The sequence below is a fragment of the Dufourea novaeangliae genome, unplaced genomic scaffold (genome assembly GCF_001272555.1).
Source record: "Dufourea novaeangliae isolate 0120121106 unplaced genomic scaffold, ASM127255v1 scaffold124, whole genome shotgun sequence".
Lineage (NCBI taxonomy): Eukaryota > Metazoa > Arthropoda > Insecta > Hymenoptera > Halictidae > Dufourea > Dufourea novaeangliae.
Genome location: NW_015374010.1, coordinates 4,598,888 through 4,619,747, shown reverse-complemented (window position 1 = coordinate 4,619,747; position 20,860 = coordinate 4,598,888). Strand labels below are relative to the sequence as shown.

At 36.1% G+C, this 20,860-nt stretch overlaps 3 protein-coding genes across 3 annotated transcripts in view; 1 reads left to right on the top strand and 2 right to left on the bottom strand.

The window, feature by feature from the left end:
* Nucleotides 1-24: 24 nt before the first annotated feature.
* Nucleotides 25-990, bottom strand: LOC107188471 (ragulator complex protein LAMTOR3-A). Its single transcript, XM_015576766.1, has 3 exons — nt 880-990; nt 438-665; nt 25-162 (listed from the first exon to the last, which is right to left on the bottom strand). Exons 1-3 carry the CDS (start codon nt 886-888, stop codon nt 25-27), a joined length of 375 nt encoding a protein of 124 aa, XP_015432252.1. The 5' UTR covers nt 889-990.
* A 1,169-nt stretch (nt 991-2,159) lies between these two features.
* On the top strand, nt 2,160-5,176 carry LOC107188450 (F-box/LRR-repeat protein 4). The gene is made up of 7 exons (XM_015576744.1): nt 2,160-2,384; nt 2,810-2,903; nt 3,011-3,467; nt 3,550-3,805; nt 3,888-4,248; nt 4,341-4,668; nt 4,770-5,176. Exons 1-7 carry the CDS (start codon nt 2,160-2,162, stop codon nt 5,104-5,106), a joined length of 2,058 nt encoding a protein of 685 aa, XP_015432230.1. The 3' UTR covers nt 5,107-5,176.
* A 1,871-nt stretch (nt 5,177-7,047) lies between these two features.
* LOC107188483 (collagen alpha-5(IV) chain-like) overlaps nt 7,048-20,860 on the bottom strand; it is an 85,162-nt gene continuing 71,349 nt past the window's right edge. The window contains 14 exon segments of the mRNA XM_015576775.1: nt 7,048-8,344; nt 9,504-9,796; nt 10,799-10,984; nt 11,815-11,985; nt 12,634-12,721; nt 12,955-13,247; nt 13,524-13,709; nt 13,816-13,915; nt 14,425-14,624; nt 15,118-15,316; nt 16,206-16,750; nt 18,747-18,852; nt 18,933-19,139; nt 19,974-20,167. Coding sequence (XP_015432261.1) covers nt 7,871-8,344; nt 9,504-9,796; nt 10,799-10,984; nt 11,815-11,985; nt 12,634-12,721; nt 12,955-13,247; nt 13,524-13,709; nt 13,816-13,915; nt 14,425-14,624; nt 15,118-15,316; nt 16,206-16,750; nt 18,747-18,852; nt 18,933-19,139; nt 19,974-20,167 — 3,242 coding nt within the window. The 3' untranslated portion in view covers nt 7,048-7,870.

Sequence of the window (20,860 nt, the reverse complement as noted above, 5' to 3'; positions counted from 1 at the left end):
CCCATAATGTACAACAGGTAACCATCAGGCCTCCACTACTGCATTTTTTAGATTACTTAGAATTGGATCAATTTTGTTTTCCAACGATAAAATATGACCTGTATTACAATTATGACTAGCAATAAAACTAATGACTAATGGTAATTTGTTCATTTGAACTACCTGTAAATTAAACAAAATATGAATGGTTTTTTAATGTTTTATCACAAACAGTATCATACAGTAAGTAAAAATTAACATATGTTACTAATCACAATTAATATTAAAAATAATTTAAGTCACATATACTTCTGTAGCATGAACTCTTTAAGTAACTATTAATTATTAAGATTTAGGGTATAACTATTATGTATGTGCATATATTATTTACCCCTTTTTTTGATTAAAGTAAAAGAAAATAATAATCAGTAAAAACCTATGCATTTAATTATTATTACCTGATAACTACTATACATGCATATGATAGTTTTATTTTTTCCAAGTCCTAATTTACTGCCTTGATCAGTTGCCATTCCAAACGTGGACAAGAAACTTGCTCTCGTGGCCAATTCTGGTGCTTTTTCATCAGCTACAGATATAACGGGTACTCCGTCCCTATCTGTTATCAATATGCTATGAAGTCCTTCTACACTACTTAGAAGACTATATAAAAATTTTTTTAATTCCTGAAATAATAAGAAAAATACATGTGAGTGATTACAGCAGACAATAATACTTCTATTATGGGTTTATATGTTCATTTCTATGAGGTATACAAATTTCACTGTATAAATAATGTTACAGTTATTTTAAAACTTGTTTAAAAGATTTGTACATAACCTTGAAGTATATGCAATACAAGATTTTTTTAACTTAAGTAATTGTAATTTCATAACTTACTGTTGTCATTTTTCAATATTTTTGGTAATAAAGGTTAATCTAATAACTTATAAATACATGAATGTTTCGTAAACCTTGCACATTAACACTATCAATACAGTCCTGCTCAGAATTCTGAGTTACAACTTTTGACAGTTTGACAGACTGTCACTGTCCAAAACTGTCATGTGGATTTCACGTCCTCTAGAGGTGGCGTGAACTGATTCGACAGTTGCACGAGTAACATTAGACCGAGCTAGAGAATTGTACGAGCAACAACGATAAAGGATCACGTTTCAAATGTGTACTGATGCAAGCCCTTTCACTACCGTTCATTGTCCCGTAATCCGCATGTAATAACAACAGATTTAATCCGGCAGAGGACTACTGAAAATTATTACAGACGTCTATCGTATGCCACCGGCAATCAAAATTTCGGCGACAAACTTATGAAACCTTTATGAAGCTTTGAAGACTGTACGGAAGATTTGCAAGTTACAGGGGAGGGAATTATTTGCGGCATATAAGTTACAATACTTTATAAGCCTGAATAATATGCAAGCCTATTTTTTCTGAATTTATATAAATATCATTACAAGTACATTGTAAAATCATATAGATAAGTAGGATTTAAGTAAAATAAGTATCTAAGGGCACTTTTATTGAATCTATACAAGTATTATTAGAAATATATTGTAAAATCATGTATGTAAGTAGTACTTAAGGCAATGTGATGGGCACAAATTTATTACCAAAAGTACTGCATTCAATTCTAGTGCTACGAATGAACCCTTAAATGTTAGGAATGAAGAGAGGCCTCTCATTTCAGGTAGTAGATAGTGACCAGTAGTGACCCCTGAGTTGTGGAGTGGTTGGAATATTATTCTGACCGCCGATTGCGTTTTTTTTATTTTTTTCAATTTATATTAGCGCTGACATAATTAAACGAATTTGACTTTATAAAACATGTTATATTTTTAAATCACAATGTACTAAATCTGACCATTCATTTTTTAAGTTTATAATAGAAAAAAATGCGAAAACATCAATGGTTAGTATGTTCAAAAATTTGTGATCGAAGGGATGTCATGTGTCATGCATTTTTGGTGCTAAAGCAGAAATACAATATATGAGAAGTTGTTTTTGTACTTTTTTAAACAATTAATTATTATAAATATTTAGTTTACGAGTGATTTCTTATTTGCATCGTACATGTGATTGGAAACGTAACAAAAGTAAAAGCAATTAACCTATATTAATTGAACTTTGAAGTTAAAATTTTCCGATTAATTGTAAATGACATGATATCTTATGACGAGACAAAAGTTGAAATAGTACCGATAAGTGGAGAAAAGATTGAAGGAAAAGAAGAAACTGTTGTATTCGTTGAACAGTACGTGAAAGATGTGTGTGATTTTAGTTCCCAGTATGGAAGTAATATCAGTATTTCTTACACAGCTTATAATATTGCTGGTAATCCCAGTAAATTTCCAGATTATGGAGACTTTCCACAAGCTTTTGTTATGGTACGTTGTTTTTATATTTAGCTGTGTAAGTTGAATAATTAGTACAATGTACATATTAACTTAATTATTGCAAATTTATATGTGAGGTATGCCAGATATAGATCAAAATACTTTAAGAGGTGATATGGGACCTTAAATCAGACAGTCTACTATAATATCATTGTCTAAATTGCTTTTATTTTATAATAACAAAGTTAAATACAATAATAAATTAATATTAATTGATCCAGTGTAAATTTATTTATAAGAACTTTTTAGACTAATATACAAATATTATAAACAAAATGTTGCTGTAAGTCAATCTAATTTCACGTGATCATTGGCACTAATAACAACACATCAGGATATATTGAAATTAATGATAGACATCTTTAATATTTTTATACTAATACTTGAAACATATTTGAAATATTATTTTATTTTAGAGAACATATGGACCATGGTGGAACAAAGCACCTTCAAGACTGATAGATTACATGTCACAAAATAATGGAGGTGTAGTAAGCCAGGATTATATAGGTATTGTATAAAAACATTTCAGTGAATGACTATGTAAATGTTACATTAACATTTCCAATATTTGTAGTCTATAGAAGATGAAAATAAAATAATTTTGTGTTCTCAAGATTTAGAATATTATCAAGAGGTATATCCAATTAGAGTTTCAATATATGAAACTTATAATCCTGGAAGTGTAGTTGGAATTTGGGCACGAAATTCTGAGGGAAAGTGGTGTCAGTTATGGAGTGGTGTTCCTCAAATTGTTCCACATAGGCCACGTATATTTTCCCCACGTTTGCAGCTATGTAACTTTAAAACAAAAATGATAAGACTGGAATTTAATCATGACTTATTAGATTATTATACAGAATTGGATGCTGTATTACTTATTGGAACATCAGAACTAATAGTTCCTAACAATAATTTGCATAATCAAAATTTAAATGACCTTCTGCAACAGTTGGGTTACTTGGAACATAGTAGCGATGATACTTACAACCTAACACCACATTACTTAAAGGCTAATCAAGACTTAGCAGTTCTGAAAAAGACACTCTCTAAGCACTGTAAACTTTTTAAAAGGTACACGAATATTATATTATTAATTTAAATAGTAATTTTAATAATATGGCAAATGTAGTAATGCATTCAAATATTATTACAGCATGATAGTAGATAATATCTCCAAAGGTAAATTAGTATCTAAAATAGGTCAACATTATCAGTCTGTGCCACCTCTAGAAGAAGCATTCAATAGTTTACAACAGTTTTTACAAGAAGACTTCCCCAAACTAATCAGAGATATTCAACATTCAAAATCGAATGCATTGTTTGAACAAGATAACTCTCCTGATGATAGGTTTCTAGTACCATTAACAGATTCTGAATATCAACCTTGTGGCAGTTTCTCAGCACTTCCAGTAAATAGTTTGATTCCTTAGGTCACATAAGTTCTGTTTTGTAATTGATATTTTTGTGTTATTTTTATTATGATTTTAACAGGATGAAACAGTACTAAAAATTTTAAAAAACTTGGACCTAAAATCATTGTGTCGTCTATGCAGAGTGAATAGACAGTTTAATAATATCGCAAGAGATGCTTTGCTATATACAAGTCTCAATTTAAAACCTTACTGGCATTGTTTGGACACAGTGGCGTTACATACTCTAATGCCTAGGTGTAAATATTTACAACAATTAGACCTGTCGTGGTGTGGAAATTATGATATGATCAAATATGAAGATTTTATACAATTTATTCAGACATCTGGAACTCTTTTGACGCATTTACGATTAAATTGTTGTCAGTTTGTCAATGATGCAGTTATCCTTGAAGTTACAAAAGTTTGTAAGAATTTGAGAGGTATGCGAAAGAATCGTCCTAGCGTATACAAACATGATATTGTTTATTCTATCTATGCAACAGAAACATTTATTTATTTTAAAATATCTTAGAATTATGTTTACGCAACTGTATGGGAGTAACGAACGAAGGATTTTCGAAGCTTGAAAACTTGGAATTGTTCGAGCGTTTAGAGCTTTACAGAACAAATATTGAAACGTCTACCTTATGTTGCATATTACGAAAGAACATTCAAATGCGGCATTTGAATTTAGCAGGAATGCACGATCGTTTAAATATCGATGAAGTTGCAGTTGAACTAGGAAATTCTTGTCCATACTTAGAAAGTGTAGATTTTTGGAAAGCACAAACATTAACTCCACATGGAGTCAGAGCATTATCTCACTGTACTAATCTGCGAGAAGTTGACTTTGGATGGTGGTATGTTGTCTGAAGAAAGTATATTTTTAGTGCCTTTAGTAATTATATAGTCCAGGACGGTTGATAATTGAACGTACACTAATCATTATTTATGTATGCAGTGGTGGAATGGGTGCACCTGGTGATTCCTTACGAGCACTACTATCTTCATGTCGATACCTGGAGAAAGTATTTTTAGCAGCCCTTAGAGGATTAACGGATCGTGACTTAGAACCACTTTTACTGTGTCAACGATTACAACAGTTGGACTTATTAGGAGCCCGTTCTCTTACTCCCGATATATGTTATGGGCTTCTATTGTTTTGTCCAAAGTTAGAAATGATTGATCTTAGTTTCTGCGAAGGTATCAGTGATTTTATAGTACAAGAGTGGCGTCAGTTGTATCCATATGTCTCTATTAAAAGAAGTTTTCAAGTTATTAGCTCAGATATGCTATAAGAAACATTCCAGAATATTTATTCTACCCAATTTTATTATAACTAACGAAATTAATGTTCTCTAACTGCCAGAAAATTTCCATAGTAATGTGATTTAATTGATCAACTTCTTGTCTATGGGAATGCTGTAAGACTGTACTGCAATTGTATACAATTAATACACGAAGCATAGGTATTAATATATTTATATTGGTCCCTTATTTAAAAAGTTGTATAATATATTTTTTGCAATTTGATAATGCTTGTATGTTGCTTATGCAAAAGTGTAATTGTATAGTATATCATAAGAAATTTTCTATACATGTAAATATAATATTTTCATTAAAAGAAAAGACATTAGATTATTCAATTTAAATAAATTGTATTTTATTTAGTATAAAACAAGTTGATGAGGTAAAGTGCAAATATTTTTAACCGATTGAATAAATCTACACATTACATATCCATGTATTTTTCGAAAATCACCGAAGGAACCATGATCGCAAATTTTTCTTTTCGTTCGCTGAACAGTAAACGTATTAGAAAGAAGTTTTGCGTTCAAATCCTGCCAGACCTATTATTTTTTCTATATTGCTATTATAAACACGCTAATATTATTATGCAAATTTAATTGAAATACATTATTTTTCCATTGTTAATACAACAGTTTAATAGTGACAACAAAGGCTTATATGTTTTCAAATACAAATAGTATACTTCTATTCTGCAGTATCACACATAAATGAGTAATATTTATCACAGAAGCAATTGAAATACAAATTTTTATTTTACGTAAAAGACCATTTACTATCTATTTGCAGACAACAAATTTTTGCTTTTTCATTTGCGAATATCTCATTAAATATAATAGTTGCGATGGGAACAATTTTAGATTCCGAGGGATCAAATTGGGAGAAATTTTTTGAGATGAAAATTGTTAAGAAATACTAATATTCCGTGCCAACTATTTTTCGGTCTATTTTTCGGTCTACTCGTTTTACAGTGATATGAAGATGACGGTCGGTCGTTACCGACCGTTGGTTATCGATCGGCAGAGATCAGTTGTCTGACAAGTTGTGAACGAAGAAAGACATCTTCGCACAACATATGTATTCAAATTTATAAGAGTTCCATTTAGTTTATAATAGATATATATTGTACTCTGTTATACAGTTATATATTTATATGTGTATTCTTTCTTAATAAATATGAATCTCGAAGCGACACCTGGACGCAACATACTATAGTCTATAGTTTATAGTATGTACCATTAACGTTTCAATTCAAGTAGAACTTGTGAGCGATAGGCAGACATATGGGCCAACTGTATAGAGAAATTTTCTTCTATCTCTCGATCTGTTTCTCCGCGTGAGAGTATCCGATTATCAATTTTGCTGTCATTTACTGGACATTATGTATAACAACCTTTTTGTATAATATAACCTTGTCCGATTTTTTGCATTTATACACGATTGTCTAAAAAACTCGTTATACAACACCGTTTAATAATAATCTTTTTACTTTATTCAGGTTTCGATAAGAGTCTCAAAAAAAAAATAAACACATTTCCATCCAATTCTAGTTGCCAGAAATTTTCCTAAAAAGTCTGTATTCTCACAAATATCCTGCAGTCTATCAAATCATTATTTTAGCGTGCGTTCGAAAACGTGTTCACAGAGGACACCTAAGGTAAGGATCTCTCAGAACCACCCCTCTGGAATCAGGTTTGGCACCACACACCTTCCGGTGGCTTCTATAAAATACCTTTATTTAATGCATATACATAGACAGTTACAAATAGCGATATATCGTACATTACAGAATAATCGTTAATTTAAAAATTCAACGTTACGCGGGTTCGTTGCGCCCGGGGCGGGCGTTGATTGGCAGTTTGCGCCGGGGACTTCTGGCTGAAGAGATATAGGGTAGTCGTAAAATCAACCGGCAGTTAAATCTGTTCATATTTTCGGGCACGTGGGTTCGTATAAAGTGCCTAGACTCTGTTTCAGTTCAAATTACAATATTCCAACCACAAGATCATCAGATACGTACGCATTGTAATTAGCATCTGCCATGTCGGAGTTTCTTCCTATCTTTAAATATCCATACGCGTTGAATTATATCAGAAAATACATTATTTCGCCACAAAATCACCTCGATCGGTCGTTGAAGCGATATTTTCTCGATCAGTTGACACAATTCCGCGAATGCCTTCATTACCTAACACCTCCTTCCTGTATAGGACAACCAACAACCGACTGGCACTACCGAATACCATAGATAGCGATGATACGCAGGTGACAAACCGCGATGTTACAACGGAAACAACGTATTTTCCAGTCTACTTCAGTATCATTAAACCTCTGAATACACAAACAACTTACAACGGCGCAAATGCCAACTACAATGCGCGCCATTTCTGCTGGCAACAAGATAGGCTCTAGCTACCAGGGCTATCTTTTCAAGGCAACAAGAAGAACTGTTGTACATAGCAATGCGTGTTATTCAATCAATAGGACCCAAGGATCTTAGGACCACACTATGCCGTTCCCACTGACTACAGGTCCCCGTACTTTTTGGCATCAGGCATATATCATCTCCAACTCCGGCTGCGCACGGTAGCCGGTCTTGTCTTCGCGTGCGGCACCGATGGGAGACGCGCGATTAACTTATCTAAACAGGTTCTTCGAATATCTCGTTATATATATATATATATATATTTATATACACAGAGTCGTTAGTTCCCTGCATCACATCACATCGACGTATCGCGACGCGCCTGTACCCTAAGCCGTATTCGAGAACTCTGATCCTCGTTCAGGCTTGCGGGACCAGCCCCTTCTACGGAACTGGTAGGACCCGCGTCTGTTAGGTGTCCGTTCTCTGCCGTGTTGTCTCTGATTATGATAATCGGGATAATGTTGAGGCGGGTACTGAATGTTGCCAACCGTTTCTCTCTGGCCGTTCGACGCATATGGCGTTAGCGTCCTCTCGCGCGGGTTCTCCGTGATCCTACGGCGAAGACAGACCGTGCAACGACTGACGCGCGACGTGTGGTCCGCCTTTAGGGTCTGTTGCAACGGCTTGCGGAACATCTCGTAGTCCTTGATGGTGGCCAGCCAATAGGACGTGGCAGTGGAGAAGTAGTTGCATGTGCCCAGGCCACGGCACTCGATGAACGGCCTCACGCGGAACTCCTCGAGACAGGAGCCGGGCGAGATCAACGATTGACCACCGCCACCTGCGCCTGCATCTCGGTGCTGAAAATTATGGTTTGGGTTAGACGGTTTGGAATACCTTGGGTAACTCTATCCCTAGACCCTTTGGTCTTTGAGTAGGCTGGGCATTACATCGCCTGGGTCGTGGCTTTGAGGGGGGAGGGGTACCGAAATTCCCTCTCCTGGGAGACCATGTGCACACTAATCATTAGACGGTTTGGAAGGTCCACTGAAGCTGTTGGGTTCGACAGATTTGGTGAAACTGTGGTTATTAGAGGATTCTGGATGTTTTGGGGGGAAATTGCTTTTTCGAAGCGAGAAACTGATGTTTGTTATTGATGTAAAATTGAACTGTTTTGCGTTTGTTCTTGTTCAATATGGTAGAGCGTTTTTGAGTTAGAAAGGAGTATAGGGGCTAGAGCAAGGACTCGCCTGCGGATCAGATTTTATAGGCTGTGCGCAGTTGACTCATACTTTGATTAGTCGTTGGGTTTGTTTCCACTTTCGTGCAAGGCCTTTGAAGGTTCCTCTGTTAGGAACAAGGCGGATTTTTGTTTGAGACTTGACCTATTCACCAGTCGCTGTGGAAGACACAGATGGGACAGTGGGGACAGGCTGCGCGGAAGAGGTCCTTTCTCCCGCGGAATAGAGTTTAATAGTGATGCGACAAGTTTTTGCAATTTTCACCTATATGTGATCTTTATTAGTCGTCTTTGGTTATCCAAAATGTGGATCATCATCTGTATTAGAATCGACTGATTGACAACATCAGGAACCATATTACCCCTTGTCTTAGAATTTTTCGTGACAATTTCACCCTCCAGAAATACTTTATTGTTAATAATATCCCAGATACAAAAGGAGTTTTAACTGTAATTCTGATAATATTGAAGAACAAAGAACGTACATGGGAAGAAACAATTTTTACACATTACTCAAATTTAGAGAACTGTATAAAGAGTTATAGAGGAACAGGATTAAACCAGATGGTTGTAATAGGGTTGAAAAGATGAAAACACATTAGAGATTTTAGCTATCAATTCAATTCATAGGTCTTAGAACTCATGGTTTTCCCCAAAATCTGTTACAATTAAATGAACAACTGTATTTAAAAATGTTTCGAAGCAATCGAGTTTTTTGTTAAGTATAACTAATGAAGTTTCATTATAATTACGACGAATGTTTTAAGAAGTTTGCTTACCATCAGGAAACTGTAGCCGATCCAGAGTTCCTCCCAACCGCCAGGACACTCCGGTATAGACATGGATTGGCTGTGGACAGCAATAACTCGGGTCGGCGCTTCGCAAACGGAGCACCTGGAGATATATCTGCCGACTTCCGGTGCCGGTATCGGCGTCATCGACATGGGCATCGGTTCCGTGGTGCTCAACCAGTAGCTGTAGTCGTTACGTTGCGCGTAGTCGCAAACGTTGTTGATGTTGCAGAACATGAAAGGCATGGTGGAGAATCTACTGACGCAGCTACCCGCGGCACCTGACCGGAAATGAACGTATTGAAAATATTACAAATACATTCGAGCAACTTCAATTTTAATTCGTCAAATGTACAGGTGAATGATCTATTATATTTACAAAATTCTAAATTTGCTTCCAAATTGTAATGACTGGCCTGCTGATTTTATGTATTTATTGCGAGTATGAGCGTGCGAAACACAATACAGTAAAAAATTTAATGAAGATTCTTACTTCATTTTGGACCTTAAAACACTTTCCATAAAGGACATAAAGAATGTCTTACTTAATTACAGTTTAATAAATTACTCTAAAAAAAATGTAAGTTTGCATAAAGATCAGCCGTCTAGTCGTGATACTTGTTAGTAATTACCATCATCGTGCACCGTTACAGACTACATCTCAGATAGCACATGACGCCTCTAAGACGCCCATTTTATAGCTATTTCAGGTTTAAGGCGCCTTTAAGCCGTCTGCAAGGTGTCATTGGGCGTCAATGCTATTTGGGATATTACTAAAAATCGTAGTAATTGAATGAACTTTATATGGATTGTGAAATTTAACAAAATAATATTTTTTATTGAACATGAGTACTCTTAAAGCTGAAGAATAATTTCTGTTCTCCGAGAATGACTATTCATTGTGTTATAGTAGATACGGCTGGAGCTTACCCTTTACTCAATACATTCCTTTTTTATGCGTGCATTATATCTGCCCTATATTTCGCGTAGTAAAATCGTAATAATACTGATAATAATAATAATAATAATAGATAAAAAAATTTCTATCGACTATTTCTGTGTATTTTAGTTATATAAAATTTTATCAGAATCGAATGACGTTTCTACGTATCATTTAGTTTAATACACGAATTTAAGAGTTTCTTATCTTTAACAATGCAGTCAGTAGCCTGACACAATGAAGGTTTGATTGATAAATCAATGTTTTAGTGACACAGTAATAATATAATGCGAAATTTTATAATCATCCAATACGGATTTAAATGAAGAGATTTCTTTCATACCTAGATCTTGTGCGTAAGGATATCCATTGCCCATTATATGTAATAGCGAGAAACCTTCCCAGATTTTGACAGTGTTCCTAGGACATTGCGGTATCATTTCGGATTGCGAGTGTCGAGCAAAGTGGAAGCCTCTGTTTCGTGGGCCTGGGGCCGGAGGTGCTGGTGGTCCTGGTACTCCAGGGAATCCTAGAAACATTTACAAATTTTTATTTTTTTTCCATGTTAGATTCTTAATTGTAATTCAAAGAGAATAATTAATTTGAAAATGTGAGATCCATATGATTAACCCTTAATTGTCGAGGTAAAAGTCTTATTATTGATTATTTATTCCTCATTGTATAACTAGTTGTTTCGAATTATCATGTAAGAAAACATCGAAATGAACAGGCATTTGTTTAAGTAATTATTGTATAAAAATAAAATATTCTAAAAATATTCGTAGGGTTCCCGAGACCTTACGTCATCGGTCAATGCTAAAAATAAATTTTTCTTCAACTCCAGAGTTATTGATCGTGTTACATCGTTGTATTATCAAATGTATATTTTAACCCTTAGAGTACAGTGGGCGGATCTACGCTGTATCTACGCATCCACGTATGTATTCACTCAGCAAAAGCCATCGGTGTTGCCTACAGGCGCATTTATTCGCTCAGAATGATACGTTTGCTACGAATCGGGGATATATGCGCTCAGCAAATATCGTTCCAGTACAGTGTTAATATCGATTTAGTATCGAATAAAAATTTACCTGGTATTTCCGAGTGAAGCAAATAAAGACAAATTTATGTTCAGGGAAATTTTTCCCTCTTTCACAGTTTTGTACAGGGTTCGACCGAATAAATGTAATAAATGTAACACTTGCCATAAGAATAGAATTCTTTTTATGGCCGGGAAAATATTAACGATAAAGTAATTGTTGAGAGTGGGGTTAAGTAAATATAATCAGTTTCACTTAACCGTTTTAGAATTTTTTAAATTTTCTTGTGTAACAATTACGTTAAATAGTGGAATTGTACCTTGAGTTCCTTGTCGTCCAACAGCACCATGCTGACCAGGATAACCTGCAGGACCTTCTTTACCATCTGGCCCTTCAGGTCCCGGCAAACCCACCATTCCTTGTTCTCCTCTTCTTCCAGGAAGACCATCTTTGCCTGGCTCGCCCATCATTCCTTGAAGCCCAGAGAAGCCTACGACAAAAATCGTGTCAGTTATATATTAAACGGTGTTAGAATTGTGTAATTAGCTCCTTGCGCCACCATTGCAGACTACATATTACTCAAAATCGTTGTCATTAAATAAACCTTATATGGATTGTGAACTTTAACAAAATAATTTATTTTATTGAACATGACTATTCTTAAAGTTAAGAATAGTTCTCTGAATGTGACTATGCATTGTTTTATAGTACTACGGCTGCAGCTCACCCCTTACGCATTACAGACTCCTCTCGATTATCGTCCCAAACTTGGGTCCGCGCCGGGACAATAATCTTATAGGGAGAAATGTTTCAGACCTTCGTAAATTCGTTTTTTGCCCGAATCCTGAGCTTCGGCAACAAAGTATGCGCTTGACAAGTTTTACGGCCTCCTCCCCCCCCTCCCAGTGGTGGGGATAACGCCTGGACAATAATCGTGTAGAACAAGCCAGACGATAATCGAAAGGAATCTGTATATCTGTCTTTATGTGTGCATTGCATCTGTTCTATATTTCGCGTAGTAAAGTCGTAATAATAATAATAGATAAAAAATATCTGCCGACTATTTCGTATAGTTTAGTTCGATAAAATTTTACCAAAATCAAATTTTTTAACTAATTCCTTGCGCTTATAATTGTACCTGGTAATCCTTCAGAGCCTGTGTCACCGGGTTGTCCTTTCCTTGGGAAAGGCGGGAATGGATTTTTGCCACGCTCTCCTTTCGGTCCCTGTTACGTGAAGTTGGAAAGTGTTGTATAAGAAATCTTTTATAATACATTTTGAAAGATACTTATTTTATGACACATGGGACTAAATTAAGTGACAGAAAAGATTGGAAAATTTTTTGACCATGTTTTGTAATTTTATTTAACAGCGAAAGGGTTAACGAAATTCTAAATTTCAGATTAGTATAGGGTAATACTGTCGGAAGAAAGTAATGTGGAAATAAGTATTTACTAACCTGTGGGCCTAGAGGCCCATTCGGTCCGGGTAAACCGTGCTCTCCTTCATCGCCACGTTCTCCCTTGTTTCCAGGCAACCCTCTAAATCCAGGAAGACCTGAATCACCCCTTTCACCTTTGCGCCCTTCTCTTCCGTCGAATCCAGGGGGTCCACTGTCTCCAGGCTGTCCGTTTATAGTGATTCCGTGTACTCCAGCCTCTCCACGATAACCTTTTGGTCCCGGTAGTCCGGGTAGGCTTGGCAATCCTTGCAACCCTGGGGCTCCAGGGTAACCAGTGAAACCTTTCGGACCTGAGGATACGCAAACAGCAACAATTTGATACAGTGATCTTTTCGTTGTGGACTATGATTAAAAACATTCCAAAAAAAACCTTTAACACGTAACTTTAAAAACTATTGGATCATTTAGGGAATATTCTGGAAAGTATTCTTGAATTTTATCAGATTTTTGGAAGCTTACAAGATAATACAAAATAGGTCTGAACATAAAAGACTCAGGCACGTGACAGAAGCAGTATAAATAACGGGGGTCACGGAGGATTAAAGAATAGGGTACGGAATAGTGACCTTGATCTCCGGGAAATCCTTTGGGGCCTCGGAAGCTTAGACCAGATTCTCCACGAATTCCTTTGGGACCATCGGATCCGTAATCACCAGGTGCACCCTTTTGTCCCGGAACTCCTGGAATACCGGGCACTCCATCCAATCCGGGTCGTCCATCTTCGCCTGGTTCGGCGTACTGAGGATAAGCTCCTGAAATGTTGCGTTTCATTATACCAATATCTTATTCATATTAAGATAACGCTGATCCATTCTTTGGTCATGATTTTAGTAACGGATGAATGTATTATATTCTTACCTGGTAAACCTGGACGTCCCTGATTACCAGGAAGACCTGGCAGTCCTTGTAATCCTGGGAAGCCATCGGATCCATAGTATCCAGCGTCACCCACCACTCCCTAAAATCATTTGCACAAGTTTGTTATAAATGTTACGTATTTTAATAAAGAAATTTCATTTTGCGCATACGATGAATCGAATGAATAAATTTTACTATCCGCATGAAAGCATGAATTGTGAAATATTCTGGGGTAATAATTGTTATAATGATATACAAATATTATGAGTGATAGGAATACAGTAAATCTTCGATGAGTGTTCGAAGGCTCCTAGGCACTGAGCATTAAATATTTCATAAACTAATGGCCATATGCAGCTGAAGAAAATATCATTGACTACCGAAGTCCAAGCCCTGTCAATGTGCTAAACCTCATTAAAAAGTCAACGTTACACCTGGGGACTTTTCCTTGTTAATGTCGCGAAGCCTTTGGACACTCATCGATCATTTACTGTATTATTTTCATTTACATTAAAATATTAATAGTGTTGTATTACTGATTGTTAAACCGTTTTCGTTGTGGTCAGGATATAATTAATAAGATAGAAGCATGTTGATGATTTAATCTACCTTTCGACCAGATACTCCTTGGAAGCCTTGATCACCTGTCTCTCCTTTTACACCTGGTAGACCATCTAGACCAGGATTTCCGAAGTCACCCTTTTCTGCTGTAGCGAATGATGGAAAACCAGGTTCACCTATGTGACCCTTTGGCCCAGGTGTACCCATTAAACCGGGGATACCTCGAGGACCTTCATCGCCGGGCATTCCTACACAAAAATCACGTTAATTGTACACAATATTCTTATGATTATATGAATTACATAATGTTATTACGTTATATAACATTACCATAGTATTACATCATACAACATCATTGTACAGGGTGTTAATAAAAATGTGGAACCACTTTCATAAGATGGATTCTACAAGGTGTTTCGTTTGACTGGAAACTGTAGAATATCTCACGAGGGATTAAATTTATCGAAAAAGAAATGTTCGTACAAAAATTGTTTGGTATAAAGGGGAACATTATGTGCTTGAATAATTTTTCTGTAACTGTAGTAGTAAGAGAGATGTTAAAGTCACGTTGAATGGAACCCTGTATTTTTTTATTCATAATATGATAGCGTTTGTTCAGACAATTCATTCTATGAAAGTGTCCCACATTTTTATTAACACCCTATGTAACATTATTATAGAACATTATAACAGTATTACTTTCCAAATGTTAATATTATTTATCGTCGATATAAAGCCTACCTGGTAGACCCATTTGACCGGGATCACCATCCAATCCTGGTTTACCTTTGGGACCATGTGAACCAGGCGGTCCCATTGGTCCTCGTTCACCTTTTACACCGTATCTGCCGGGGCTGCCAGGTGCTCCTGGTCTTCCCTGGAATCCCCAATCTCCCCTAGGTCCCTTCAATCCATCCAGTCCCATGTCACCAATTTCTCCCTGAACAAAAACACGAGTTTCCAATTTAAAATTCCCTTTTTTTGTTCAATATAAACTTTATTCAGTAACTGGTCATTAAGAATGTGCATGTTTATGTAAATTCAAAATTTTAAACATCAATTCATTGAAATCATAATTAGACAAAACATTATTTCTGTAATGTAATTTACATACAAATATTACTAAATTTTATCGATGTTTTTATTTTACCGCTTTATCCGGGTTAATATTTATCCTATAATTTATAAACATCCGACAGCTTACATAGTATTATAATAAGACAATAACGTCTCAGCGTCAATGTTGTCTCATTCGTAAGAATGCCAGGTTCACGATTAACGAATTTGGGAGTTGCTCTCCCTACCTTTTCATAAAAATGACAATTATACTACGCGTATATATGCAAAGTTACAACATTGGATATTGATATATAAAAATCGAAATTGAACAGAATTTTACTTCCTGCGCTAGGGATTTTAATATGTTACTAATTAACACATAAATACTATTAAATCGTGTTAAAGTCTTCATTTCAAAAGGAATGTTATAAATACATAAACATCCGTAGTTTATGATTATATAGGGTGGAGTAATAAATATTTACAGAAAACTTCCGTCTTCCTTTACGACATTGGTGTCGATCAAAGATATTTCACGGTCAATCCAGAATTTTTGCACGTTATTAAACAGGAAAAATAGAGATAAACGACAATCCAAATTTTCCCTATTACTACCATCCTGGTCGAGGTAGTGGTTTGGGACATAGTACAAACTGTTTCTTTCTTGACAAGCTATCGAATGGCACATCTCAAATCTAAATCGGTCTAAGGCTACCTTTGATCCCCTTGACCTGCTATACTCTTTCAAATATACAGTGTCATTTACATACCTTTGGTCCAGGTATTCCGTGGCGTCCATCGAAACCCGGTTCACCTTTTGCTCCCCATAGACCGTCGAAACCGTCCGTAGCTATTCCAGGTTCACCAGATAAACCAGGTCGACCGTCCACGCCGGGGAATCCAGGTGCTCCGACCTCTCCCATGAAACCAGGTTCACCTTGGTCACCTTGGGGCCCACTGAAGGCATTCTCACCGGGAAGTCCATCGAGGCCGTCTGGACCAGGATTGCCGAGAAGACCCTTGAATCCACGTAGACCAGGGTCACCGAATGGACCTGGTGGCCCGGCATCCCCTAACTCTCCTTTAAGGCCGTATACTCCAGGAAGTCCTTCCGGTCCAGGCCAACCGGGTAGACCAGAGTCACCGATCTCACCGACGTCACCGTCTTCACCTGGTGGACCCGGAAGACCCGGCATACCGTCTCTTCCCAGGTAACCAACTGGGCCAACGTCACCGTCGTCGCCTCTGCGCCCGACGAAGCCAATCTCTCCTTTCAAGCCCTTCATCCCGTCGAATCCGGGCGAACCGTCAGGACCTAAACGAAGTGAATTGATGTAAGAGAATAATTAGAATTCTCATAATTAAGTAATGATAATAAATATATTGTGGATCCTTATGCGAATAGCAAACTTAAAAGGTTTGTTTGGGGGAAACTGGAAACAAAATCGCTTTACTGTATTAAAGGATGAGGTTTTATATAAAATGTAAATCGTAGTAAAATTTATTGGATTTCTCAATACAGGGTGTTCCACTCGACGTGAGCACCTTAAATATATCACTTGCTTTTGATTTGCAGAAAGTTTATTTTAACAAATGCTCAAAGCGATGTGTATCAACTTCGATACATTTTTGTACTAATTTCTTTATCCTAGTTACTTCAGTATTTAAATCTATTCTCATACGTTTGTGGATTTTTCGTACTCAAGGTCACACGAAGGTCACACTATTATAGGTCATTGGATTGGTCTTGATCTCAACTATTAAAAAACATCGATGATTTTAAAATTTCGAAAAATGTGACCTTGAGAATAATTTTTACTTGTCATAGTATTTGTTCCTCTTAACTAAATAATACTTTCCCCTCACATTGTTTGTATTTTCAAAAACAAGTGAGTATTGAAGACGCTCACGTTAGGTGGAACACCAATCAGTCTACGTCGATTAGATTATTTTTTGCAGGAGATGTCTGGGATTTTGTTCCAATTCAAATATATTGCTGTCCATGTGAAATTGGGGAACGTTCATGTCATTGTTTTGCTAGTTTTGAAATTGTCTAAAAAATGGAGACCCTCATATTTGGCGAGTTTTCAAGAGCTGCATTTGCAAATAAATTTTTCGTTGTGCAACCATAAAACCAACTACATCTTTTTAGCTTTTAATTATGATAGATTGTTCTTGTAATTGGATTTTTTTTTCATTGGCAAAGTCATTTTAGTAGCTTCAAAATTTAGCTATTGATTAAAGCAGAGAGTAATGAAAACTCTGTAGTTTAACGAAAAACAATTTTTTTATATTTCATAGTTTTTTTTAACATATTAAAATTTCTAAACATATCTTCCGTAACAAAAACAATAATATTCAAATAGAATGTTATGATGTTGAAAACGAGATTTAAACGTGTTAAAACTACCATTTTCTTGGTGTCTTAGACGTTTTTGGCCGCATTAATCTTAGAAAGTTGAATTAGTTTTAAATCTGTGATGAAGCGTAGGATTTTTTATATTTTGTCGTGGTATAAATGTGATCGCGCATGTCATCGGATTCTCCATGGGATGATCAGTTCGGAATAGGTTCGACAATCCATGGAATTGTCAGATCAGTATAAACAAGGATTAGTAGTAACCCACGACAGCAATAAATGGCCGATACATACGCTTTGGACGATACGCGTATTCCCGCTGGCAACAGCGGAAAACGTTAAGTTAACAAACTGTGAATATCCATGGTTACCGTAACTGGACAGATAATTGTTTCACGCGATAAAAAATTATTTATGTCGGCACGTGACCTGAGAATATAGTTCGGTTGTCAAATGAAAATTATTTGCGACAGATTTTATAGAGCTTTGCAAACTATTTTACAAGAAACGAAAATTCATTTTATAAGTGACGATTTATAATAATAATCGTTAAAAAATTGTACGTTGATTTAACAATTCATTTTGTATAATAGATATATTTTTCGTTAGTATGATTTCGCCATCACTTCCTACTTATGTAGTCGTTAATTTTTACATTTACATTGCACTTTCCTTTTTCAACATTAATTTTTAAATACCAAGTACGTACAAGTACATGTATTTCTTTGTGTTTATATAAATCGGACTTCCAAGTTAATGATAAAATTTTTCTTACGTAATTCTTTACACGTTACGTTTTTATTAAATAAAATAAATAAAGTGACAGTATTAAGGACACTGGCAGTAATTGGGACATTTACCCTAGTAATGTATTCCAGAAAAAAAAGTTCAGAACTGTTGCAGCAGTATAATATTTTGTTAAATGGGATACACAGCAAATAAATTAGCGTACCTTGAGTTCCGACTTCTCCGATTCTTCCAGGCATTCCAGGTTGGCCAGGTATCCCTGGGAATCCTCGAGAACCTTGTACACTATCGCCTCGTTGACCTTTGGCTCCCTATCGAACGTTGCAACCCGTGAAATCCAAGAATAAAATGTGCATGCAACTTCTTCCTATTACCAATTGTGTAATTTTACCTGGAGGCCAGGCAGACCAGCTAGACCAGGAGCTCCTTTACTACCTCTGATACCTTTCGGCCCGTCTGTTCCGGGTCTTCCGCGTAAACCCGTCGGACCAGCGTCGCCGATGTCTCCCTTGTCACCCCACATACCTTGTTCACCGATGTCACCGTACGTTTGATTCGTGCCTGGGTCACCGCGATCACCTTTGTTACCTAGGCGACCCTATAAAGCAATTTATACCGATCAGAAGAGACATAGTACATCAAACTTTGTGTTTCTAAACCAATTCCCACTGATAATGGCTCTTCGGTATCCCAAAAATTCTGCTTTCTTTTAAACTCTGCAAGTTTGTAGGAGATTCAATAGAAGTATCGGGCAATTTTTCGTTTTTGCTGATATTCGGTTCTTGATATCCACCCCTTAAATGTTAATGTGTGTTTTTATATTTTCCTGTATATCCTGAAAATTATTGGAGATATCAGAAAACTGTTTCGATGTCAATTTAACGGTTTATTACGCTCTATAAGACTGTTTAATGAGATGATTAAAGATGAAATGATTAAACAAATTTTTAATGATATCATTGAGAAGTTTTATAGAGCATAAAAATTGATTAAATTTTCATGTCAATAGTCTTTTTATATTTATTGTAGTTTTGAAAATATACTGGAAAATATATGGGGTGGCTTCACCCTGATGAGCAAATATCAGCAAAAACGAAAAATTGCAAGATGCTTCTATTGAGGTCCCCTACAAACTTGCGGAATTTAAAAAAATCGGAATTTTCGAGGTAGCGAAGTATCAATTCGATCGACATGACACCTATATTACATTACCTGCGCCAGGTATTGTAGATTTAAGAAATAGTTTAATTAATTATCTTTACTCATAAAACAATTGAATTCTACATCGATCGTGTATGCAGTCTGAACAAACGGTGGAATTGGGTGATTAAATGTACAGTACTTATATAATTATAATTATTTAGTATAAGGAATTGATTTACTATAGTCTATTAAAAAAATATAAACATGTTCTCTAGGATTCGATACATACCGGATAACCAACAGGCCCTTCCATTCCCGGAGTACCAGGCGAACCACGTGGACCTTGATCTCCTGGTATGCCTGGGTATCCTTTTAGTCCTCCAGGACCTTGACGCGATATACCCGGGGAGCCAGGTATTCCTGGTGAACCAGGATATCCTTCGTCACCTGCTCGCCCTAGATCACCTTTCAAACCGTCGTCTCCTACAAAAAAATTTAAACACGCCATTTATACGACAGTGCTGTGCAAAAGTCCCAGACCATCTACATATTTTCAATCGCCATAACAAGTATAACGAAAAAAAATTCAGACACTGGTAGCAATTTTGGTTACCTCTACCGCAAGTAAGTATTCAGATAACCAGGTGTGTACAAGTTGCGAGCAAATTGCCAGCAACAAATGACAAAAGTTGTCTAAAAAAACCATAGCCATCTGTTTCCATATTTGACTTGGGTTTTGCAGGCAACGCCAGCTGACAAAATGGTAAAGCAAATTGGCAGAAATTCTTGCAACATGACTTATGTCAAATTGAGGGCAAAACTGGAACAATGTTGCTGTCAATTTGCTGCCTATGTTGTTGCCAATGTGTGCGCAAGTTGTTTATAGCAAATCTTGCATCAAACTTGTAGCCATAACTTTATAACAGGCATTGGACAAAATTTGGCTTTGCAGGTTTGGCTGACTGGGTATCTACATTTAACCCTCAACTACAGACCATTCGTCTCAAGGACGAATGATTTATTTACTAATTTTTTTCTTATAATTGCATAAAGAATATCATGAGCCTTAATTTTTACGTGCTGGTTTGGACATTTTGATTTAGAATTATTGCCCATTAAAGTTGAGGTTATTCTATTTTGTCCAATTTATAGATTATTTACTTATGTCTGCTGCTT